Here is a 27,051-nt window from a genome sequence, read left to right on the forward strand (position 1 = left end):
CGTTCTAAGAATTCTGTCATTTGAGATCTAAATGCTTACTGGTATTTTCTATAAGCAGGATAAATGCAAGCAAACACAGAAAAAAATAGAAGCCAAGAATGATGCAACGGTAATACATGTTTTAAATCTTTTAAGTGAATTACGTTCTAAGAATTCTGTCATTTGAGATCTAAATGCTTACTGGTATTTTCTATAAGCAGGATAAATGCAAGCAAACACATCAAAACATTTTGATGACAGTGTCTTGCATCTGATATTATTTCATGTAAATCTCTGAGGCACTGCTTTGTTTTATGCAGTACATTCAGAAAGTGCACATTTTGGTATTTATGGAAGAAAGTCAGGTTTCAATAGTTCTATGCCTTTTAAACAGTGCAGTGTTGGCTAGCAAGCATTTCTCAATATTCAACATGTTAGATCAATGGAAAAATAGCCTTACTTTTATTTTCACAATTATGTAACCAGATAATTTTATAGTCAAGTATTTCTTTCAACTGAAACATGGGAGCTGAGTGGGTATGTAAAGCTTCATCTTTGAATGCCTTTTCCACATCAACCTGATAGTGTTTAAATGAAGAGTTAATTTAAGTGCCTCTGCACTAGGAGGATTCTATACACAAGAATCCACATTCTTCTTGTGTTTCAAATCTATTTTTATTGCCTCCACAGCCCCCATACCAGAACTGACCACACATTTTCTGCTCTTTGTCGTAGTACCACTTCAAAATGTAATTCTGACATTCTCCACTATCTTGAACAAGGTCACATGCATCTGGAAAAGGGAAATAAGAGACAGATTTAATGAAAGAAAAATCCACCCTTCTTAGCATCATAAATTCAGGGAAACATAACATTCAGTGCAAACTGTCAGACAAAAGGAGTAGCCAGTGTTCAAGTCTTATACAGATTCACTAACTATTCATCTATAACTCCACAGTGCCAGCATGAAAACCCTCTTTTTATGATTGCTTTGCCCAGAAAGAATGTCTGAAACTAGATTTTTCATTGCCATAAACAGAAGGACTGCTAAAAGGTGCTTTGTTTTCTAACAAAAAAAAAAAAAGGCAGCAAAATAACTATACCTGGTCCATAGAAACTAGGAGAATCAAGTTTTTAATAATTCCCCTCTTCTGTATTCCAACTTCTTATACAGGTATCCATCAATACAATTTCATAAGTTAGTATACATAGGTTGTTAAACTATCCATGGTAATCTCTTAGCTAAATCCAAGAGTATTACAGATTTAAATTGCATAAATTAGCAAAGTAGGTGAGAGAAGTATACTTAGTAGCAATCTGGTATTCAGTAAGAACAGATCTAATAATCTTTCACCAATGTAAATTCAGAGTTACTCAAAAGAAGAGAGAAAGGCAGCTCTTGACTTTGGTGTCAGTACGACATTAAAGAGGAAGAATTGAGAAATAAAGAAATATAATGCTACAACTTTAAGATTTAAAATTATATAACCTTCTCCTAATCAACTGAAAAGCAAAAATCTCAAGCAAGGCATGAGCACAAAGTACATCTCTCAAAAGGCCAGTTCTGGAACTGGTCTACATGTTTTTAGAAGTAAACTGTTGGGTCACAAATTACAGTACAGGATTGGGGAAGGCAGTTCATACAGCTCTCATAAGTGGCTTAGGTAGTTTCTTACTTAAGTGCAGTGACCATGACTACTTCCTCAAAGGAAATATTTTATTAGTAAAATATAAACAGTAGCAACTTTTCCTATTACTGCTCCTCTCTCACCCTGAATGAGCTACAATTCCAGGACCATTCTTGAGTGGAGAGGAATGAAAAGCAAAGGGATAACATCTGTAGAAATGAACTACAACACTCAAATCTATGCAGACACCTTTTCATTTATTTTCACATAAATTCTCTCTAATTGTAGTTTAAACAATAAATTCACTCAATAGTGTTACAAGGACATTGGTGCCAAATAATCTCACAATCAGCTTCCCATACCTATATCTAATAGCAAATCTGCAATGACAAATGTATCATTAGGAAGCACAGTTAAAAACATGAAGAATATATATTTTGATATTTCTGCTGATGGATCCTGTTTTTCCTACAGGAACAGACTGTAGCAGGAATATAATTAGTTCCTCCATGTTGAGCTAAATTAGCAGCAGGAGTAACTCACTAATTACTGAGCAACTTGGAGATTTTAAAAATTTCAACTATTTTAGTAAAGGGGATTAGAACTTTATATGGTATTATTACAAAAAAGTTATAAATCAAAACTGAAGTTATAATGACACCTGTAGTTCAGCCTTTAACTACTATATAGGTTTGGACTAAATACTAACATATGGTAACTAAAACCCTTTGGAAAAACGCAATTGGAAATTCTTCATCTTGTAACAATATTCAATTGAGTGCTTCACAGTTTAGTCTTTTTACTGAATTAAAAAAGATTTTCATATTCTAGAATCATACCATAATCGTTACAGCCACCTCTAGTTTCTGCTGTTGTCTCTAAGTTTTTCTTGTTCTTCTCCTGAGCTTTTCCACACTCTTGAGGCTTTTCCCTTCTAGCATTTTCCTCTATGAAATACTCATTCTCCTCATAATCATCTCTCATTTCTGGCACTGTGTATACAGGTTCTTTGGCATTCTCTTTCACACTCTTCATAACTCTGCTTTCATTTTTTTCCATGTCTTCTAAAACTTGACTGGAACCACTTTCAGCCATTCCAGGAAAAGGTATCCTTCTGAGGAGAGGGGAGGGAAAAAAATTTAAGCACCAATATGACCTTAGAAAATGCATCTGGTTCATTCCTTCTGAAAAACATGAAAAAACTTTTGACCCCAGTCCCATTTCTGTTATAACTACTTTGAATGTAACAACTAATCCAAAGGGATAAATCTTACATTCAAAGGTATGCACTCAAGAAGTTAAATAGGCAATTTCCAACCTTTCAGTCATGGATGCTTCCTGTTGTATGTCTCCCCGATCTAAGTTTTCACACTCTTCTTGAAGTTCAGGTGAAGGATAACTGTTCATTTCTTCTGTGAGAAAGCACAGGTGGCAGGGGTGAGTTTTAAAGCTCTTGAAGGTAGAGTTAATAAAACCCACCACATGGCTGTTTTTGTGAACTGGAGTTTGCATCTTTCAATAAGTAACACACCATATCCCGAGTGTTTGACACTATGCCCAGAAAAATGAAAATTATTATAGAGATCAGATAGATGAAAATTACTCCTGAACCAATCTTTTATATTTTTATCTTGCTCTTTAATACACTATTTATCCTTCTATAGAAACTTTGACATCTCCAAGCATACACTTCTGATAAGGATTTTAAATAAGTGGCAATTTCCTTTTTGCTATTCTCTTGTTTCCATGTCAAAGCATCTAAGCCCTGCTAATTTTCATGAATGTGTCTTGAAAAGTAAGTCCTGTCTCTGCTCTGTAGAGAGGTTAAGGTCAAATGTGCAAAATATTTATCTTGTACCTGTCCCAAAGCCTAAATAGGCATAAACAGCTTGGTATATCTGGACTTGTCAATGGTCTGAGGAGAAATATGGGCCTAAATCAGGAATATGACAGTGTTCTTTAGCTGAAGATGGTCTGTCTTTAGTGAAAGTGGAGTACACAAAGCTACTATTAAATAAAAGCTTAAGGAAAAACGATTACTTTAGAATAGAATGCTGCTCTGTCATTACTGGCACTTTTATTAATGTCCAGCATCTGAGGTAAATTAATCATGAAAGATTAGCAGTGAAGTTATGACCAGGAACTGAATGATAGCACATATACACTAACTACCTTTTCTACCATATACACTAACAACACTTTCTTTCCATAAGTGAAGCAAATCCTACTGTGTGATACTCACGTTGTAGAAGATTTAGGAATGCCCGGCTAAACCTCTGAGCATACTCCATCTCTGGTGTGGAAAACCTGCCCAGTGTCAGTGAGTGCTGATCTGTGGGGGAGCTTGACAGCTCCATCAGCTGATTGTCACTCACATCACTGCCAAGTGCAAGAGTGAATAAGGTGAATCCTTGGCACTTGGCTCCGAGTGAAATCTCTCTCAGCCTTTCTCTGTCCCAAGTGCTTGTTTTGCTTCCGTCTATCGTAAATATGACTCTGTGTTTTCTTTGTCTGGGGGCTTTAAAGAATACATTTTCAACTGTCCACTGTAGAGCAGAAGCAATGGCTGATGGCCCTTCCAGCTGGTGAACAGACTCTTGGATGTGTTTCTTCATCAAATCTTTATTGCTGTATGTGACTAGGTCAAACTCCAAGGCCACAGGTGTCTGGTTTCTGTCAGGCAGGAAGCCCCTGGGAGCCTGCTGCACCAATGCCACTCTGATGCCTCCATATGATTCATTTGGCTGTGAGGAAACGACAAACTGATCCACCATGTTGCTCACAAAGTCTTTGGCTCTCTGAAACTGTTCACTGCTAACACTGCGAGAGCTGTCCATGACGTAAGTTATATCCATATCCATCTGAACCAGGGGAGAAAAAGGCACCTCACAGTTGGTTCTTGGATTGCATTTATCTAGACAGGAAGAGCCAAGAGGCAATGAACTATTTAACAATATAACAAAAACAATGATTTATAAAAATTTCACACAGTCCTGTAGGTCTGTATTAGGTTTGTATGGCCAAGTTTTGGTGGTGGGGACACTACAGGGGTGGCTTCTGTAAAAAGCTGATGGAAACTTCCTCCATGTCCAGCAGAGCCAATGCCAGCTAGTTCCAAGAGAGATATGCTACTGGTCAAGCCAATTAGAAATGGTGGGTATGCCTCTGTGATAACATATTTAAGAAGAAGAAGACAAAAAATATTATTGTGCAGATTTAATTGTGGCCGTAGAAAAGCAGAGTGAAAATATGGGAGAGAAACAGCTATGCAGACACTAAGGTTAGCGGAGAAGGAGGGGAGGAGGTGCTCCAAGTACTGGAGCAGAGATTCCCTTGCAGCCCCTGGTGAAGACCATGGCGAGGCAGCTGTGCCCCTGCAGCCCATGGAGATCCAACTGCAGCTTGTGGACGAACCCCATGCTAGAGTAGGTGGACACCTGAGAGGAGGCTGTGAATTTGTGGGAGGCCCATGCTGGAGTAGGTTCCTGGCAGGGATCTGCAAACCCATGGAGAAAGGAGCCCAGGTTGAAGCAGGTATTCTGGCAAGACTTGACCTTGAGCCTGAAGGACTGCACCTCATGGAAGAGGGACCCATGCTGCAGCAGTTTGGAGAGCACTGTTGCCTGTGGGATGAACTCACATTGCACCAGTTTGCAGAGAACTGTTACTCCTGGGATGGGCTCCTGTTGGAGAAGTTCATGAAGAACTATCTCCCACAGGAGGAACCCCATGCTCTCCCTGAGCAGTGGTGGAAACAATGTGTGATGAACTGACCACAACCTCCATTTCCCCTCTCCGTGTGCTGCTGGCAGGGAGACAGTAGAGCTGAGAAGGAGGGAGTGGGGGGGAAGGTGGTTTTAAGGTCTAATTTTACTTTTTGTTAATCTGCTCTAACAGGCCTTTTACTTTTTGTTAGCCTGCTCCTGATTTTGTTCGTAATAAATTCAATTAATATTTCTAATTCAAGTTTGTTCTGCCCATGACAGTATTTGATGAGTGATCTCTCTGTCCTTAACTCATCAACCGTTCATTGTATTTTCTATCCCCTGCCCAGCTGTCGAGTGAGTGTCTGGCATCCAGACAGAGTCAACCCACTACAAAAAGGTGTTTTGCTTTTTCCTAAACTTTGATCTAAAAAAAGCAAAACAAACAAAAAAACCCCAACCAACGAAAAACAAACAAACAAAAAAACCTCTAATCAATTTCTGAGCTGTGGCAGGACTTCCACTCCACCTCCTCTCTACCACAGAGAGTTGGTCCATAAAGGGACAACCTGGAGGCTGAAAGGCCCAGCAAGGTGTTATCTCTGATTCCAAAAGGGCTCAGACCTCAGCTAAGAATCAACATCTTAGTCTGGAGAGCAGATGTCAGAAGAAATAAAAGAAACATTCTTGACTGAAAGGCACTGTTTTACAAACTGTAAAAGACACAGAGTTATCACAGAGACAGAAATCTTCTACACACACACACCCTGAAACTGTGGGAGACCTCTCCACAGAACCCGGACACAGATTCTGTGGTTACTTGCTTGGGGACTGAGAGAAAATATCTCAGTGTGTGTGTGTCCCACCAACAATTGGATAGTAAGAAACATTGAACCTAAGTTATATTATTTCTTCATTAGCTGTAACAGTAATAGGTACCTTTAACCTCATGCTGTATATAACTACTAGTTCATTCTATAATAGATAGAATCAGCCATTATTAAAGAACTTGTGAATGACAGCAGGTTTTGGGGTGCTGGCCACCTCAATGAAGTTATTGCCTCCTGCCAGAGGCCTGGAAAAAGACAAGGACTTTTCTAAACTCTACTTCCATTTATAACAGGAGCTTGAAATATTTTTGTTCTGGTAAGGAACGACAGATGAGTCTTGATGAAGAAGGCTTGGAGATACCATGGGAAATTATTCATGCATGAGAGCAGAAAAAACATTCATAAGGTAAAATTTCATAGGTAACAGTTCCCTGGAGAAATTTTCTTCTTTTGAAATCTGAACATTTCATGTAAATGTACATGTAAAGGACACAGAATCAAACTCTATTTTTTCATCTCAGATCATTGTTCAACATTTTGACATATTATCATTTGGTAGCTTCTCCCCCTCTCACAGCGTAGAACTTCAGCAAATGAGCCTGCTTTCCCAAAATCATATTGCTATTTTAAGTGCATTTCTGTTAAAAAGGAAATGCTAAAAACACTAATTCACTTCACATGACTGAGAAAGAAATTAATTAAACAGCTTTTGTGATTGTGAGATTATAATTCTTACCATTCACTGAAGAGGAAGTTAAAATTGTAACTCCTCAGCAGTGGTATTCTGTAAGCATGAAATGATCCCCTAAGAGAGGGCAAGAAGACCCAGCTGCAGAAGTGTTCAACTGGATGGAATGTCAGAGACAGAAAAAGGAGTAAAGTTTCCTCTATAAAGAAGTGAAGTTTCTCTTGGAAATTATAAGAAACAGCCACAGCACTGTCTTGTAGCCGTCCTGGAATGGGAACGCTCAGACATCCCTATTGGCTGCAGAACTGGGATGAGTTGCTCCATGCAACCAACCATACAGTTCTTGAAACATCTCTGCAAAGTCCTTGTAGAACCATTTATGGCAGTAGGATTCTGACCAGTGCCTTGTTCATTAATATTTTTTCTTTCTATTTAATCACAGACGTGTTTAAGGTGTACCATAAAAATTCCCCTTCACGACATTGCAAAAGCAAAGCTATAGAATTTGTTATTTGAATGGTAATTTGGAAAGGTTATTTGAATTTGTTATTTGAATGGTAAATAGACAATACATTGTAAAATGTCTTACCAAAGCACAATGTACAATATGTGATGTCCTCCAAACTTTCATCTTGTTGTCTTTCCCAAACAAATAATTGAAATTTTCTTGTGTCATCAATCTGTGTTTTAAAGCAGACAAAAAAGCAACATTAAGAAGACAGGCAAAATATAGGAAGACTCTCTCTTTTTTCTTTTTCTAAATTTTGTGCCAAGGAAGAATTATCACTTTTTTTCTTTTCTTAATAGGGTGCTATTTGTCTACAGAGAAAAGGGCAGATAATCCCAGCTTTTTCTGGGACAAAGAGTGAAGATGATTTCTAGGAGGGAAAATTCTAGCATCAGAAAGCTCTAGCATGAGAGTGACCTATGTGTTTCCTGAGATTATGTGAAGAAAGACAATCTTTCGCAGTGGAAGATTTGACCACAGAAATGCTCGAGGAACTCTGAAGACGCTCCAACATTCTACAATTTCACTGACCACCACCCAACCCCACTCAGATGTGATCTAATGGAAAAGCGTTTCCTTATGGACTAAGATAAAAATGGCTCTAAAATATCACAGTATTACAGGAAATTAACATATATTAATAAGCTATAATGGTAAGCAAAGAAATAATTACTTCTTTGCATTGAACTTTGGCTCTATGTGTCATACCCCACACAATTAATTTCTGATTAACATCTGTTAAAGAATGTTACAGACAGAACTGTTCAAAGGAATTAGAATTGGCAATGACTGTATGTGGTCTCTAAACACAAACTCCTAGAGCAAAGTAAATCCAGCAAGTATCTGTGGCTACAGACTTGTAGGATCATAAAGATTTACACCATCTCTCAGCTGCAAGGGCAGAAGTCCTTCTGAAAGGAAAAGGGAAGTTGTATTTACTTGGGGGTGGTGATGAGGTTGATTACCTTGCCATCATTGTAAACTTAAAGGGGTGCTGGGCAGTGAATTTTTTGCCTTTCCCTCTGCTAAGCAGCTCTTTTAAAGTCTTCTGCTCTGAAGATTGATTTATGTAAAGTCACCACATGCATTCAGAGTTGTAACCTGCTTATACTAAGTAAAGGAAATACTTATTCTTGCTCCTGCTTATCCTGTGGAACAACCCAGGGAATAAACCATAAGTTTCCTTCTCATATGTCAGCAGAAATTTTTTTATTCTGCTAAATTATCATTTAGCCAGAAAAAACCATGAATCAACTAAAAATATGAGGTGGCATGACAATAAATATAGATTAAATAATAAAGACTGACTTAGATGTTGCTAGATCAGAACTCAGACTTCAAATTTTGCACTTTTTATCATGTACAAGTGAACATATTTCCTTTTAGAAGGACAATTTTGAGGAAACAGCAGCTGGAATGAAAAAGTTAAAACCGAGCACAGATGTTATTAAACCAAATTAAAAAGACAGAGAACATGCTATCTGTATTATGAAACCTTAAATAAATATAGAATTGCTTTCCTTTTGTACCTTGTAAAATGTACTGTTTATTTTTGTTTACTATTTTCAGATGAAGTCATATTTTAAAACAAAATTTCATCATTTTCTCCTGTACAAATGGCAATAAAGATATCAAAAGGGGCTTTGCTAATTCAATTTTCTTTTGAAAAAACTAGCATGCTGGAAGCCTTCTACTAATTTTTCTAGAAACTACAGCCAGAGCTTGTTAGTTAAATTTTTATTACTTGTCACAACTTCAGTAGTATAATGGCATAGGTAAATAAGTGAAATTTACAGAACATTATGGAAATTCTCTGATTTTCCCTAAAAGCACAAGACATTAATAATTCATGGTGATCACTATGGTCAAGTGAATCACTGTTTCTTTGTTAAAATAGTAACCTTTAATGTACCCCTTTCTAATAAGGGATTGGACAGTTCCTGTAAAACTTAGGCTTGAGAACAGGATTCACTCAAATCCTAGCAGATACTCAGCAGGTGGGTGACTGACTGAGTTTGCAATAGGCTGTACTTACAGAGAAGGCACGTCTGACATTTGGCACCTCACTGAAGGCAATAACCACTGGAGTGATATCCAGAGCACTCAACTCAAGCACAGCTGTGCTGATGGCAACATCATCCTGCGATGGACCATTGGCAAAAAACAGGGCAACTTTTCTTGTGAGGATGCCCTGACGAACACGTTTGAAGACGTTTCTTGCAACAAATCTCATGGCTGCTCCAATATTTCGTTTTCCACTGGATCTCTCTAGTGGGATTCTCTGGACTGCTTGTAGCAGCAAGTTGTTTTTTTGGAATTCAGAGAATCGGATGAGATAGTGTATGTTGATATTGAAAGAAACAACAGAAACACGAGCGCCTGTTGGGCAATTGCTTTCACTGATCTTAATGGTCTTCAGCAATAAAATAACAATGTTCCTCATTCTTTCAAATGCAGCTGGTGTAACATCATCAGACATATCCAAGGCAAAAACCACTTCAGTTGGATAAGCTGGGCATGTGTCTGTATATCGAAGCAGAAAAGTTACATGAGAACCTTTCCACAACTCAAACATTGTTCGTTTCTTCTTCAAATCGATAAAAGAATTGCTATTCAGAGACCAGATGGGCTTACCTGATGAGCATGCTGGAAGGAAGAGAGGGAGAGCAATTAAATTATTTTGGACTAATATGCATTAAAATAGTGACATATTCACTAGCTTTCAATGAAGAGCTTGGCCAAAGTTCAGAAAACTGACAGGGTCTGCCAGTGCCAGACCACATTCCTCTTTTACAATCAAATAGTCAAAATAGTGCAATTTTACTGGATAAGAATTTTTAAAATTGTCCTGGATTCTGCTAAGCACATGTACCTGAGAATGAACACACCTAATCTGGGGGACAGCTGATACACAAATACTGTCTTTTCTCAGAGAACTCCCCAAAGAGTTTTGGCATAATGCAAAAGATTTGTTTAATCTTCAATGAAGAAGAAATAGTTGTTATAATTCTTGTAATGAACAGGAAAAATGAGCAAAAAACATAAGTTTGCTTCATACACCTTCTGAAACCCCCTCACAATTAACAACTACTAGTCAAACTGAACCCAGATACAAACTACCAGTTTGTAGGGTTTCCAATGAAGGCTATTCCATTTAGAAAGAGTGACTAGGTAAAATCAGAGGTAAAAGAAGATGTTCTCCACTTACGGCAGTTTTTTCGTGTAAAATTCACAAGTTCACAAGGCTGCAGTTTCAAAGTAAAAAAAAAAAAAAAAAAGAATCAATGGCAAATCCCAGACCACCCCAGACTGGGAATCTTAGAGTTGGTTGGAGCTGAAGGCTGTATCCCAGCTCCTAAAATAACTTTCATTACAATAAATCCAGAATCACAGAGTCCATTCCCTTTTTATAACAGATAGTATACGGACTCTCTCCCCTTGCTGCAGAAGCTAGGCACATTTTTTTAGACATGCTCTGTTGATATTTAATAATGTTCTGAAGCATTAAAACAATAATTCCATTCTTTAAGAATGAGTGCCATCCATTCATTATTTTGTGTAATAAACTGATCTAAGATTTCATCAGTCAATGGCACTTCCATAAACAATGGGCATTCCAAAAGTGACTCACAGGAAGTGAGAAATCCATGAAGAAGGAGAGATGTCCTCTGGACATAGAACACACCTGCAATAGTACTGCCTACAGGTAGTCATCCATGCAAGGATTAATGAAGCCTTTACTCAGATGTGTTCATTTTACATGGGATTAGGACTCTGAAGAAATCCTGTACTTCTATTCCTAGTGAAAATAACTGTTACTGAAGAAATGCCTTCCTTTACAAAAGGGGAAATAGTAACTCTAACATGAGCTATTGTGTAAACTGATATGAGTGAAGAAACAGATAAATGAATATTAATTGTACAACAGTTTGTAAAAGTTTGGACATGGTGTTAATGGACATGCATAAATGTTTCTCATTCCTTGGTTGCTTGCAGAATGGAAGAACCCACTGCACAGTCTGACAAGCACATGAAAAAGATACTATTTTATAACAGCTGACTGCTCATTGCTGTCAGTGATTATCAATGGAAACTAAACCAGACAATTCTGAGCAGTACAGTTAGCTGTAAGGTGATTACTTACTTCCATTAAAGCAGTGCCCACTGGTCCCTTGGCACCCTGAAACAAATTAAACATAGGTCCAAAAAATCAGACCCTGTTAATGTATTCCCACATGTTACTCTGTAACCCAAAGGAAATGCAGGCAAAGAGTGTTTCCCAGCAATCACTTATGAATTTGAGAGACAGCAGTTACCAGCATAGATTTCTGTGGACCTGCTCAGAGCTACTTGTCAGATTTATTTCTCAGTCCATTTTCCTTCATGGTTTTTAAATGTTCAATACTCGTTGCTCTTGGGGAGCAGTATAATTCAGAACTGGGTTCCCTTACAAACAGCAGTTTCTGTGCTATGGTTCTGTTATTTGCACTTCACATATTTTCCAACATCTGGTGTGTGACAAGCTTTCCCTCTCCTCTTGCACATTACAATCCCCACAGTTCTACCTTGAAACATCCTGAAGACCATACACACATCATGACACCTTTGCCTACTCTGCAACTTTCTCCTTGGGAGTTATGGAAAAACAACAGCACTCCAAGCATCATTTTTTTTTCAAAATAAAGGTATTGTTTAATCTTTATAACAGGAATTAAATATAGGCAAAATAACTAATTTTCAAGGGAGCTTGAGTACTCATGTGTGCATTTCAGATGCGTAAGAAGACTACTAAAAATTTCCATTACTCCCATGGAGCTGCACTGAGATACACCAAAAAAAATTTGAACACCCCATCCTACTTCTTTTCCTCACTCTCTCTCTACCACAACACTACAGTTTACCAAAATTGTATGTTTCCTTACATCTCCAAATTACAGCCTTGTCTCCATATTTGTCTTTCCCCGTTCAGTTAACCTTCCATTCCTCCATCTGCCTGAGCTACCTTCCTCACCTCCTCTACTGTCTTGCTACTAGTACCATCACTGCCATTCCATGCTTTTTATTTCTTATGTTTCCCAGCAGGGCCATGTTCTTTGGTACTGTTCAGCAAGAGTTAACTGTGAATTGCCTGGGTCCTTAAGTATGCTACTGATAGTAGGTCAGTGGTGGTGACTGAGCTGTGCAAACTTGATACATATGGATAATCAAATCACCAAGGATGGGTAAAACAAGCCTGTTTTGGCTGGCCCTGTCTACTACCTGTACCCTCTTCCTGCATTCCTGTCTCTTCCACTCCTTACAGATTCCCACTTCCTCATGTCACTGATGCAGTGCTACAGCAATAACCCCACCAAGCCCATACATCCCAAGCTCTACTCTCACTTGAAGAGGAGATCTTGAACTTGAAATAGATCTGAAGACTTCTTGGACCATGGACTAGCAAAGCCTGCAGCTGTGGCTCATCAACTCACAAGACCTATCTGTTAATTTTGTGAGTGGCTAATGAGAGAAATGTGCTGAAGCTGGCACTCTTAACCATTCTTGTACCCAGCATCATAGAATAAATTGGTTCAGGTACATTCATTAACCAACACAGTGTAATGAGAAGGGAAAAAATGTTTACTAAGTGACACACTTCCTGTGGGCCATGTTATACAGAAAAAGACAGTATTACCAACAATGTTCCACATTTAAATTTAAAGAGTAAGCTTAAGAAAGTTTAAGAAGAAAATCATTAACAGTAGGGATTGTTTCTGGTCACTATGGAGCTAATTTTCAGAATTGCCATAGGATAAAGATAGACACATACAGGGATTTTCCTAACTACTTAAAGGGTTAGTCCTAAATCCTATTGAAATCCATAATCCTTTCACCTGCTTAGATAGAGAATAAAACATTTTGTTGTATAAAATGCAGAACACAGACACTGGAAAGTACATCAAAACATCTACTTGTGTTATAGATTAACAGGTTATAGTCAATTTAAGCTTTAAAAAAGGGCCTGTAACTGCAAGTTTAATTTTAAATGGCTTTTCTTTTTAAATTAAAAAAAAATGCATTGGCATTCAGCAGATATATTCAGTTCTATGTTTCAGTATTCTCTGTTTTTAATTAGATATGCACACAGCCTAAAGAAAATACCAAATACTGTGGAAGAAATTCTGGCCAGCATTGTATTGTTACAGTTTCATTTCCAGCAGCAGGTGCTCCTGTGCATACACACACCCACAGGCAAAACATAACTCTGTGCAACTGCCAGGCTGATTAAACATAGTTTACCATGTGAAACACTATTAGATATTCCATTAATCTAATAGTAATTTTAAGAGCAATTCAAGGGTGTTTTTTTAAAAATACAAATTTTATTTTAAAAAAAAATTACCATAGATCCCAATGGCCCTTGGTCACCTGGATCTCCCCGGGAACCTGGTGTGCCAGAATTACCCTAAAAATAGAAATACAATATATTATTCTTTATAATTGCATGCACAGGTACCAAACTTCATCAGGGAAAAACAACCTCCGTAATGATACTTTGAGTTGAATCCTGCATTTTCATAAAGATAGTCTACCACTCCTAAAAATTATTAGCAACTAACACTTCTGAAGATTTTGACCTGTACTTTCTCAAGACTTCTTGCCCAAATTATGGCAATAAAAGATCAGAGTGGTAGCAAATTTAAAAACTTTTGATAAAAAACACTTAGGGTGTAAGGGTTTTACTTTTAGAACTCCCACAGAGTTAGCAGATTTATCATCCTTACTCTTCTACCCCTAATTCCTTTGGGTCCTTCAGCTCCTGGAATGCCTCGATCTCCTTCTTCTCCCTGAAAATAAATGAAATCCAGAATGTATTGGAGAGGAGAAGACAGACAGAAACACAGGTAACCTCTTACAAATAAGAGTAATGTAAAACAAGAGAAAAAGAAATTAAACATGCCCATTTAATCATACCTCTGGACCAGGATATCCTATGAATCCAGATTCTCCCTATGAAAAGAAAGGACAAGGACTTCATAAGAGTCTAGAACTTTGTGATCTGGTTAGTGCTTGATGTCTTTAAACCAAAAACAATTTCAAAATTATTCTCGGCTTTACAACTCATCTAAGCAATAGTGGCTACTACTCTGGTCTCGAATCACATAATTTTAGATTAATACCTTGTTCATCTAAAGGAAGGACATTTTAAGAATTTCCATCAGTTTCTAAATTTTCAAGAATATTCCATTTCTCAAGTGTTTTATGAAAACTTAATTACGCCTCCTAATAACACGCAGAGGAATTCCCATGTAGCATGTGAATTCAGATTCAGAACTCAGTGTTTGAATGTAGTTTCAAAATTTTATGTCACCCAGACTAAACAATAATACCATACTATTTCCTTGGCTTACTAGAAGTCAATTCATCAACTGTTTTCAGTTACTTCAGTTTCTAGTGTGTTCTTTGTTCACCCATGAGAAATAGGTAAACTCTCACAAAAACCAATCATAAGTGAGGTTTATATTTCCTAAACATCAGAATTCACACTACTTATATATATGCTTGTCCTCTTGCATATAACATATATGTAACCTATGAAACCCTGCCACCAAAGAAAATTGTTAGAGCTAAGAAGGTAAGAAAAGAGATTGGAAAATAATAAGTATTATTATTTTGCCCAGCAAAATAATAAAAAATAAAGATAATAAATATTATAAATAAATAAAGATAATAAATATTATTTTGCCCAGCAAAATAATAAAAAATAAAGATAATAAATATTATAAATAAATAAAGATAATAAATATTATTTTGCCCAGCAAAATAATAAAAAATTAAAAAAAAATAAAATAAAAAAAATAAAGAGCCACTTTACCAAAAAGCCATTTAAGAAAAAGGAGTTCATCTATTGGAGAGGCTCCTAGAAAGCCTTTCATATATTTTCTGCAGCTTTCTGCAGCACTCTGATTCTCTCACAGAAAGGGAGAGTGAAACAGATGGGCCTACCAGTGAGATTCACTGGATGCTTTCTGTTTCACAAGCAACAAGAAAGGACTAGTGTTGCAGTATTGCACAAGCTCTTTGAAAGGAGAACTGCAGCTTTTTCCAATATCCTGACCACTTTGCTCATGGACTGATCCACTGCTGCCATGATTTTGACCTCATACTCTCTGTATACTTTTTATTTTAGCTGAATTCTTGTACAATTTTAGAGAAGAAGGCATTTAATTACTTTTTTTTTCAGCACTGTGAAGGGAATTATAACAATTTCTTAACAATCCAGAGGTTAATCCTCAAATTTTACTGCTGACAGTATGAACACAAGGGAAAAAATTCACATGAAAACAGTGAGAATGTTTGGAGAGTATCACCCCCACCTTGGTAGTTAGGGAATCCCTCATTGGAAACAAGAAAAATTAAAAGAGCCCATAGTGGCAGCCCAGCAACCCTTGCCAATAGCAATGTTCAGTCAGGCAGGCTGAAGTGGGAAGAAAGCACTGTGCACTGCAAGTACAATCCTCCGCGTATATACACACACACATCAGGGAAAGAGTAATAGTGAGTGGTCCTCAAAAGAATATCCTATGGAATAATGTCTCACAAGGACTGTGGTAATCCTGAGCCTCTCACTGAACCTTAGAAATGCACCTTGCATGTCTTAAATTTCTTTTTAGTCAAATATGGATGATCATGTTTGATAACACAGTAGAGTGGAGACTGGGAGACTCTCTGACTTGAAGCACATACCTTTGCTCCTTTGCTTCCCTCAGGACCATACACATCTCTGCCATCCATGCCCTGTGTAGGTTAAATACTGTGAGTTAGCTTTTAATTGAGGAATAGGTTTATATCTAATTTCATTTTGGAATTAAGTTTGTCCCATTACACTGAGGTGCCCAAGCTACTAAGACTGATGAAGCTGGACAAGCTATCAAAGCACAATCTAAAAACACTAGCAAATAATGCCAAAAACTGTAGAGGAAAAACAAGGATAGCGGTCATAGTCCCTTTCCACTGTGTGCCCTACTTTTAACATACTTTCTCTCTTCTAAAGAATTTGAGGGAAAATATATTGTCTCTAGCCCACAAGAAATCTGGTGTCTATAAGGAAACTGAGAATCAAAAGTGAAATAATTTTAATTGTATCAAATAGAGAAAATAGAAGGGAATGGACATTACTGATTCAGATGGATCAGTATTAAAATACAGGGGTCCTGAGTTAGGGCAGAAAACTCACTGGAATGCCTCTGTGTCCAGGGTGGCCAGCCAAGCCCTTCTCTCCAGGGTCACCAGGTTCACCCTGTTGTAATTGAAACACAAAAGCCATTAGTTTGCCTCAATCAGGAGAATTCTTTCTGAAATGCAAATCTGCCTGTTAAATTGAGGTGTGCCTATACATTTTATAGACTACTTGATGCTGGGCAAAAGCATTCCATTACAGACCATGTTTCATGGACTGTTCCTGGTGGTAGAACTGGAAAGGACATGGCAAATCAGAATATGCTGAGCATTCATGCAGCTAAACCCCAAAGCTCAATAAAACTCACATTGTAACAAAGAATTACAAATTTTTTAAAAAGTGGGGTTTGAAAAAAATTATATTAATGGTAGCAGGACATATTCTGGAATTCTACCAGCTTGAAGCACCTGTTGATAGCAAATTATATTTCTCAGGCAGGCTGTCTCCACTGTGCTCTTAGCCCACTTGCAGGGTTTCTTTTCTTCAGTTCCACTTTTGTTTTCACTTTCTAACTGAGCATTCTTCTAACAAAGACCCTAATATTAAACAGCACAAAAGCAGACTGACAAAATGGAATGTATGATGGAAATTCCCATCTATCTCCCCAACATTAATCACTGTTTTAACATATGTTTTCACAGAGTGATTCTTTTCATGGCAGCACTTTGACCTTCTGATACCTCTCTGTCACTAAAGGTTATAACCCTTCGAAGAGATGGAAAGGCTTAGCTGGCTGGTATTATTTCTGATTTTTAGATTCGAATATAAAACAGCACCTAAACTTAGTTATTTTTATTAAATAAAATCTCACGTATCAACAAACATAAATGAAAGGTAAGTAAGGATAACATTTGTTATAAATGAACTCCGGTGTCAACAACCTGTTAGTAAAAACCTTTCTGTTTGCCTTCATGCTTATTCAGTTCTTCTCAACATGTTCATTCCTCAAAAATAGACACCATAATAGCAAAAGTTCCTTGGACTGGTTTGGAATCTTTAGAAAAACAAGGTTAAAATAAGCAGCTATGGTTCTTTGAACTGAGAAGGTCAGATTGGACGTTAGGAAAAAGTTCTTCACCTAAGGGTGAAGTCACTGATCCAGTGTTGGTCACTGGAACAGGCTCCCCAGAAAAGTGGTCATGGCACAAAGCCTGTCAGACTTCAAGCAGCATCTGAATGATCCTCTTGATGGTTTAGTTTTAGGTAGTCTTGCAAGAAGCAGGGAGTTGGACTTGATCCTCATGGATCCCTTCCAAGATGAAATATTATATGATTCCCAGGTGAGTATTTTCAATGGATTGGAGAGACTCTAGGAATCATAAAAAACCCACAAGTGTCAGCACTGCCTTATTTCTGCTCCATTTTGTGAGAAGGCAGGTCCCATTCAGAACCATTACCACAAGAGCAATTAACGACAGTGATCATGGCAACACTAAAAGCTTCTGAGTATAGTTCTGGTATGTGTAAGATTATCCTAAGCACATCACTTGTCTTGACATGCAAGCTAAAAATATCTTAAACACGTAACATTCTCCACATGTTTCACAGCACTGAACTAACTCTTTGTTAGTCCATGCTTTTTTGGTCAGTCTTGAATGAATGACACCGTTATATTGCTGCCATTAGATACTTTGAAAATCTTTACCTTTGCTCCTCTTACACCAAACTTTCCAACAGAGCCAGGTGAACCGGGCATCCCCAGACTACCCTGTAAAAAGAGGCATCAGTTAAAAGATGCACAATGAAAAAATCAAGGGCTCACTGCACTCAAGGATTCATTGCCACTTGAAATTACTATAGAATCCGTAAAAATATTGGGCTTTTGAGGACCACAAGTAAGAGTTAATGGTCAAGCTATCATTCTACTTATTTCCTGTCATCTGTACAACTGCCATAAAATTCTCAAAATGTTATCAAGTATGACATAAATGTTATTTTCTATCTACATAGATACCTAGTGAATACATGCATATGTGCACAAAAAATATTAATGAGCACATGTAATTGGCTGTGTAAGGATGAGCATCATTAGTTGACTGAAACAGATGAGCAAGGCTGACAACATAGACATTCAGTCCTGAGTTACAATGGTATAATTCCAGAACAAGAATCCCCAAAATCAACAGCATCACAAAAGTGAGAAGTTCAGCAGACAGTTCAGCAGCTCAATAGTTACAACCTCATCACACCCTAACACTTGCTATTCACACACCTAAATTTATTTTCAAGGCTGTTATTTTACCATATGAGACTGCAAATCAGTTTCCTTAAGTGTTACACTAAAAAGCCCTGTTTCTACTTTTTATAAGCTTTTTGAAAACTCCTTATAAAAACAACATCAATACTGAGAATGAAAAGCCCTAAAGGGTACAGAAGGAATATATTATTTAAAACTAACCAGAGGGCCTGGCATGCCTTGTGGTCCAGGAGGTCCTCTGATCCCTTGTGGTCCTCTTGGGCCCTGATGTAAAGAAGCCATTGAGACAAAAAGTCAGTTCAATGTTAACAGCCCTTCAATGACCATCATGTTGCTGCAATGACCAGAATCCCAGTGCCTGTTTCACAAGCCTTATTTTACAGGTGAAACTTCTTGCTTTTGTTATACAGATTTGTTGTTTGAAGCACCTGAGATGGCCTGACAGTCTGATTCAGAGACCCACTGAGATGTCTAAGGATACCAAGAAAGCCATCAGCAGCCTACTATCAACCAGGCATGCTTTCTCCATCCTAAAATGTAAGTTAAAAGCATCTTCAAACTTAAACATCTTTAAAAGTTAGAAGCATCTAAGAGCATCTTTTATCGTGTCTACCACAATAATTCTCTTCAAAATTACTTCACCTAGCAAATGTTTTAAACACAAGGCTTTTCTCACAAGGTTTTGTCAATGCAATAGGTTTTATGTATTTATTGTTGGCAATTTCTAATTAATTCATTTTGGTAATATCTGCTTTATAATATCATGTAAGTTGGAAATGTGTTGGCTAAATTACTTATTTTTGCTACTCATGCTCCTCTTTTAATTTCACAAGAAGTTGCACCCATGTAACTTGTCACATTTAATTCCTAGGCTTACAGAAAATATTTGCCAAGGAGTCTTACTCATAATATTCATTAGTTGAAGTTAGCAAAGCTTTCCAAAATACAAAATATCAAGGCAGAAAATGTATTTTCTCCATAACTAACATAAAAACAACTCAGAAGTTGTATTAGTTACCTGTGGGCCTGGAAGACCAATTTCTCCTGAGTAACCTGTTTCTCCCAGATCTCCTTGCTCACCCTGCCAGAAAAAAACCCCAAGAAAACAACAATGAACACAGACAAATTAGTATCTCCCATTTGTATATCAAAAGATAATAATCTAGTATCTGTGCAGAGTATCAGTTGACAGAATGCTTTTCAATGCTCTCAAACAGTTTTCAAACAGCTTCAAATTCCTGTTGAAGAAAACTCAAAAAGCAGAGGAGCAGCTTTTCTTTGGTTTCTTGGGGGGTGTGATGAATATAAAAGCTGCAGCAGAAGAGGTCTGTTTTATTTTGCTGAATACATTTTACACCATGTCTCAGCAATATTTGTGCATTACCTTTGTCTACTGTGAAGACCAGAAGTCATAAAGCCAGGCCACAAGGGTAGATCCTCTTTACCCTTCTCCATGGGGGATGGCTCTGGGGGGGAATCACGACTTCACAAGCACACTAGAATTAGACCCCTTTTTACTCTCCATATTTCACTCTGGTTATTCAGTGAGGCAAATCAAATCTGCCTTGATGACGGTAAAAAATTTCCAGCTCCCATCTCCATAAAGCTGCCATCTGAAGATGAGTCAGTTTAGCTGATATCCATAAGAAATACTCACTGTCTTCTGGATTGAGCAACATGGTGACAATTAGCATCAAGATATTACAGGTCTTGCAAACCCTCTTTCACTGGAGAAATCATAAACATATGTCTGAAGATTCTTGAGAAACAGATAATTCTGGAAAGAATCTTCTGAGGAAAAATGATTTAAAAGGCTGAAATTTCATTCTACAGCTTATGAATGAAACAAAAGGTAACAACAGAAAAAAAAAAGTCGAAAGAAAAAATAATGTTGATTTACAGCCAGAGTAAGAACACTGTAAAATGGAACATCAGTGAGTATATGATATTGACAGATGTAAAAAAAATCAAGTATAAATAGATTTCCACAAAAATAATTTCAATAAAAACGGATACATATCTTAGGCACATGCTACTAAAATTGAAAACCAATCTAAAATTTTCATCTACTTAAATTTACTTTGAATCAAAACCCAGAAAAATGGTTGTCCTTTTTTCTCCCCTGCCTTTTCCTCTCTCTCTTGCCTTCCTCTAAGTTAATCTCCTTTTTCTCTTCACTATTTTGCTTTATTTCCATCACACAGATTGCAGTGTTGTTCTTGTCTGTGACAAACACCTCTCGTCTCTGATACCACATCACACCTTCTATTCCTTCTGCCTCCTGACTACTTCTGACTGTTAAGAATGGCTAGTTGTGCTTCTTTATGTTATTTTAACTATTTGAAAAAATTAGCCTCCTTTTATCACAGAAAGGGACAGACAATTGGAACTGCAAGTCCTGGGAGGAGTCTTTTTTAGGATATGTGGATATATAGGTGAACACCAGTGTGTTCATGCTGACTGCAAGAGAAATTAATTACTTTGTTGATGAGGGTGTTATTTCAGTGCCTTTTATTAACAGCTGAACCTAAAACAAGTCCTTTTGTGTTAGGTGGGTGGATTCTGGCTCACTGTCTCTAAGTTGATAATTTGTCTCTCAGTACGTCATCACAAATATCCTTCTTATCTACCTGAAAGAGAGATTCTTTTTTATCCCATTTCAGCAGAAAACCTTCCTCCTCCAGAGGGACTGGCCATATCTAATTTCCTTACAAAGCAGGATACTGTGGTCCACAGAAGGCTTCTTGAAGACCCCACAAACATCAAGACTAAATAGATCTGCTTTCTAGCCCAGGGACACCAGGAGAGTTTCACAGAGAAGCTCTCATAACTTCTGCTGATAGAGCTATGCCCTGTGGCAGCTTTTTAACATCCTGCCATGCAAGAGATCTCAGTGGATGGACACAACACCCAAAATCTCACCCAAGGATGGATGTCATTTTTGTATTGCAGTGTTTACTGTTCCATCTTGCTTCTCCCGGGATGTGGAAGACAGAAGCGTGCAATTCTCCGTGCCATTCACTTTTTACACCTTTTCAGTGAAGGCTATCTACATTACCTGCATTTGATCATTGATTGGTACCTACTTTTCAATGCTCATTGGCCCAGACAAATGTTTTTTACATGCTTTTAGAAGTCAAAGCTAATCATCAAGTACTTGAATGAAGAGAGTTTGAAAGTTCTCTCTTGCTGTGAGTTTCAGTAATTTCCCTTGTTCCCTGCCATTTTACAAAAGGGTGGCTGCATCACTGGCTGAGGGGGCTTCCATGGAGATGAAGAGGGTTGTCTCAACTAAGGTTAAATTACTTTAAAAGGTTCAACTAACTCTGTACTCTGTGAATTTACTAAACAAGTTGAACATTCTTATTTTCTAACCAAATAAGGTTCTTGTGCTTGTTAGTACAACGAAGATATGGTACACAACCATTTCCACAGACTTCAGTTTTGGTCCTGTTACCAACCATAACTTAGGTGGATTATTTCTTTTTGTTAGTACCTGACAGAATAATGCAAATATTCATTAGATATCAGCTGCAATCCAACAGGCAAAAGAAAAGAAAAAAAAAAGTTTCACAAGTTTCATAATTACCCAAGAAATGGATTTCTGAGTGATCAAGCAAGGACTGGAATAATTAAAAGGCAGACTTGATGAATATTCTTCAATATTTTTATCTAAAATGTCTTCATAAACCCTATAAAGAATTTCTGAGATAGAAATAGGAAACAACTGCAAAATGCTTATATTCTTTCAAGTTATGCTGATCCTGGTAATAGCCAAAGCATGGTGCTTTCTTCCTGCTGGCAGATAGTATTAAAAATCTTCCAGTCTATTCCTATCTGCAATGCCTCAGTGAAAATTTTGGATTCTCAAGGTGAAATTCAAACTGGGGCTTTCGGAAACCAGGTGGGAAAAAGGGGTTTGGCACACAGCATACATGTGTATTGCAAAAACCTGGGAAGTGACCAGACTGCAGTTTAGAGAACTTGCGGGACTCTCCCTTCTGATTGACATTTCCCAGGGAAATATTAATTTGAATCATTCTAAATCTAAAAAATCTGTGTTACCTGGCTACCACACAGAGGAAAAAAGTAATAAAGGTATTGCAAAGCCTCTTGACAGGAGGGGGACAGGAAGCCCAGAGATCAGGGACAAATCAAACACTGTGCTGCTGAAGAAATATTATTGCCATAAAAGATAGCCCTTTTCCTTCACTGAAATTTCTGTTCTATATTGCATCACTATGATTATTCTTGCTATTATTTATTAATATTTTACACCTGACTTACTCAAAATGCTGGTTGGCACTTTCATTCAGAAACTGCAACTCTACCCATTCCCCAGACTCAAACACACAGCAGAACTTCAAGATATATTCAACCCTGCTGGTACTGACAGTGTTGTACACAAAATTGTAATGTTTCCTTGGGTTCATATGCACTAAGAGGGAAATGCTGTATCATGGCATATGCCATCTTCCTTATGAGGTTAGCAACTTGGCAAAGAGATTGGGTCAAATGTGAACCACTTGTGCTAAAGCAAGGTTTTCTAGAACGACCAATATTTGAGGTTACCTATGTAACCTGTATTTGAGAATACCTAGAATTTAATTTTTACTTGCACTAACCCACCCTTGAATATAGCTGCTTTTAGATTTGCTTTGATAACTGTATTTTGTAATTCATACGCTGGGACAAACAAGTTTTCTTTTCCAAGAACATTATCTGGATCATCATTAGAGAATTGCAGTAATGCCTTTACTAAGTACATCTCAGGAAAGTTTTCTTTCATTGTGACTCTGTGAGGTATAAATCTAGAGCTACCACCTAACAACGAGAGAGATTTTGTCATCTTTCAATTACATGAGAGATTTTTCTACCAGACAATCTTCGTAGAATGATCAGTCATCATGCAGTGGGCTTGACCTATTCTGTACATCCTATATTCTTCTAGATATTGCCTTGGGAAATTATTTCCAAACTCTTGATTATGTTATATGTTTGAGCCAATTGTCAGAGCTGCAGTTAACACTGTTTATTTTGAGCAAGGCATTGTGTAGGACTTGCCCTAATTTTATCTGTGCTGCACATGTGTATCATGCATATCTCTGTGTATGTGCAGCAAAGGAGGAATAAACTGTCAGACTTTCCAGCCTGACTTCTCATTCCTGTAATCTTCAGTGAGAGTCTTTTCTCTAGCTACTTTCCCATACTTGCCCTAACAGTAAAAGTAACTGTCCTTTTATTTTGACTGTCCTTTTATCCCTTCCAATTCTAAATCCTTCAAGTCAGGAGGGTCTCTACTACACCCACCTGAGATTCAAAGGCTGCCTTAGCTTGAAATAGACTTTTGATTATTAAACACTTGTGTCTTGGCTCACAATGAATTTTTTCCCTTAAGAGGAGCAAACACTCAGGCTGGACATGTAGCTGCATATAAATAGGTAGAAGCAGTGTCAGCCACTCACCTTTATACCTGGAGGGCCTCTTCGACCTGCTGCACCCTAGGAAGGAATGGCATGAGAGATTACATCCAGAATACTGAGCAATATGTGAAACAGCAATTTATCATAAAACATATTATACATACAATAAAACCAAATACAGCTTAAAGAAAGCAGAGATTATTTCCACATAAAGATTTAAGGTTAAAAAAATGAGAAAAAGGTGGATTTGGGACAGAAATTCTTACACAGGTAAGTCTTCTCAAAAAGAAAAAAATATTTTAGATCTTTAATGAGTGCAGAGAGAAAACATTTCAACAAAATTCTGGAAACCATCTTCCCAGTCAACTGCCCTTTGGCTAAAATAAAGAGAACAAAAGGCCTTTTCTCCCCCTGTGAGCCCAGAGGTTTGCACCACTTCCTGCTGCACACTGCTCAGCAGCTCTAGTGAATGTTACTGGCAAACCTCACAAACCTAAGGAGGCCTTTAGGATGTTTTTGCAGCCTGATTGAGGAGTGATCATGCCAGACTTTGGCATTAGGCACAATTCTGACAGACTAGGAGAGGGGCCTTCACAATTTCCCGTCTCCAGTGAACTAAAAAAGAGCAGCTCAGCTACAGTGAGCTTATCTATATGCTTGAACAGGCATAGAAAACATGTAGTCATGGGCAGAAAGAAAAGATAGATTAATCTAGGGTGGAATCTTGAAGCATTTAAGACTCATTGAAAAAGAAATTAAGTTTTGTTACTTCACATGAATCAGACCTGGAATTAACAGGAATGCAAATTCCTGATTTTAAAGAAAATAAAACACATTGCAATATATATAAGCTGCCAGATTTGAAGCCAAATGTGTTTCTCTTTGAAAACTTTAGAAGATTTTTCTTCTCTCTTGCAGAGTTTGAAGGGTGGCATGAAAGGAAGAAGACAAAAATGGTTTTTCTTGGTGGGAACTCCACTGTGTCTTTTATCAGTTATTTCCACCCCACATTGATTGCTATTCTTACATCTAGGCCAGCATCACCCTGCTCTCCTTGGAGTCCTTGTGGGCCAGGGTCTCCCTGCAAAACAAAGTAATGACCAAGCTCTTTAAACGCTCTTTTCTTTTTCTTGTACGTGCACATTCTTCTTTATACATTCCTTCTTTGTTTCTTCTTCTAAGTATTTTCATTGCAATCAGTTGTGTCATACTAATGCCGATTCTTGTTTTTTACAAATAATTTATACTCAAAAATTATAAACCAGACAGATCATATCTATTTTGGATTTCCAGTTACTAACAGCCTATACTAGGTCAAGGCTTCTGTGAAATAATTTCTGTTTACTTCAATTGGACTACATAAGATGAAATTTGCTTCCAAAGCATCATCAAAACCCAATTATTCTTCCAAAAGTAACCCTCCAAGTTTTTCTACTGCTTTCAGCACACTCTGCACAGACATACATGTATGCATACAATCCTACTTGTTCAGAGATAAACAGACTTCTGAAACAGTGGATTTTTCTCACATATTTACCATCCTCTTAAACTTTCATTCACCATCAGTTTTTGCTACTGTCCAACTACTTATCAGCTTTGTTTACCATGCTTTTCTGTTATGCTTCTTTCCTCACAGTTTTGTTAAAACACCTGTTAAAAACTCAAATATCACTATATAAGCATATATCCCAGCTCTTTTATTCTATTTAAAGATCAAAATGGAGTTTACCCACTACCCTGAGGCAACAGGAGTTCCATAACAAAATGAGTATAGTCTGTTGATGCCCCGTGCATGTTTCCCAGCAAAATTTTTAACAGTATCCTTAGAACTCATTACCAAAAGCCTTTCAGGCTACTGATGTAAATTTGTGGAAGAATAACATATTTATACTAAATCCACATTTTCCATTAGCTCTGCATTGTGAGAAAATTTCCATAGACTTTATAAACTTTTTTTTTCTCTTGTATCAAGCAGTTCCTAAAGCTTTCTGTGTTGCAGACAAACAAAAACCTCCTTGGTCACTGGACAGCCAGTAGAAATTAGCCATTATGCAAATCCTCTCTCCACAAAATAGAACAGCTTTCTTACCTGTGATGCCAGGTTTCCTTTTTCACCCTTAGGGCCAGTAACATTATTGGTAGCCCCAGGATCTCCCTGAAAAGAATCAATAGAAAGCTCAGCATTTTCTGTTACCATACCTTTATTACTTTGACTACAGCAGAAGGATACAGAAGTAGAATTAATTAAATTTGTAATTAAAGAGAGCAAAGAATAAAAAGGCTATTTTAAATGATGATGCTTATAAGAACTCAATATAGGAAGTTCTGCAAAGTCCACCAAGTTCTTTTCCACAGGGATTAAAAGCAAAATTACTAATGGACAACAAATTAAACTGAAAATGTGAAACTGTTCTGGTTGATTTGATACAGTTAATTGAGTTACAGTCATAACTCATGAGTTTCACTTGGGGGCTTACACTAGAATGGATTCTATTTAGCCACTTAATGCTAGATCAGGTGAAATCCTGATCTCTCAAAGAGGCAAATTACCATGTCACTTGAACTCTTTTTTTTTTTTTCCAATATAAGCTTTAAAGACACGAGTCAGCACAATATATGACTTTTTGGAACAAAGTCTTTGAAATATATGTGAAAAGACAAAATTTTTTCTTTTCAAGACAAGAATTATGGTGTCTGCACTGGAATTTTAGTCCAGGGAATGCATTTATGTAGGTCTCTGGAACATGCAAAGAAAAAATGTGAATATAAAGAAGTAACTTGCCTTTGCATCATTATAAATTGCTAACTAAGAGTCAGTGCAAACGGCTTTCAAGTGATCCAGAATTCCTCTGTAGGGTGGGAACAAACAGGGAA

At 37.4% G+C, this 27,051-nt stretch overlaps 1 protein-coding gene across 1 annotated transcript in view; it reads right to left on the reverse strand.

Annotated features, from left to right (window-relative positions):
* Nucleotides 1-599: 599 nt before the first annotated feature.
* COL6A6 (collagen type VI alpha 6 chain) overlaps nt 600-27,051 on the reverse strand; it is a 40,940-nt gene continuing 14,488 nt past the window's right edge. The window contains 20 exon segments of the mRNA XM_039713319.1: nt 600-772; nt 2,447-2,718; nt 2,926-3,019; nt 3,850-4,521; nt 7,419-7,509; nt 9,373-9,860; nt 9,972-9,983; nt 10,546-10,582; nt 11,482-11,517; nt 13,720-13,782; nt 14,102-14,164; nt 14,292-14,327; nt 16,065-16,115; nt 16,555-16,617; nt 18,203-18,265; nt 18,956-19,018; nt 19,773-19,835; nt 24,220-24,255; nt 25,205-25,258; nt 26,267-26,332. Coding sequence (XP_039569253.1) covers nt 600-772; nt 2,447-2,718; nt 2,926-3,019; nt 3,850-4,521; nt 7,419-7,509; nt 9,373-9,860; nt 9,972-9,983; nt 10,546-10,582; nt 11,482-11,517; nt 13,720-13,782; nt 14,102-14,164; nt 14,292-14,327; nt 16,065-16,115; nt 16,555-16,617; nt 18,203-18,265; nt 18,956-19,018; nt 19,773-19,835; nt 24,220-24,255; nt 25,205-25,258; nt 26,267-26,332 — 2,496 coding nt within the window.

This window comes from Passer montanus, unplaced genomic scaffold, assembly GCF_014805655.1.
Source record: "Passer montanus isolate IOZ18808 unplaced genomic scaffold, ASM1480565v1 scaffold10, whole genome shotgun sequence".
NCBI lineage: Eukaryota > Metazoa > Chordata > Aves > Passeriformes > Passeridae > Passer > Passer montanus.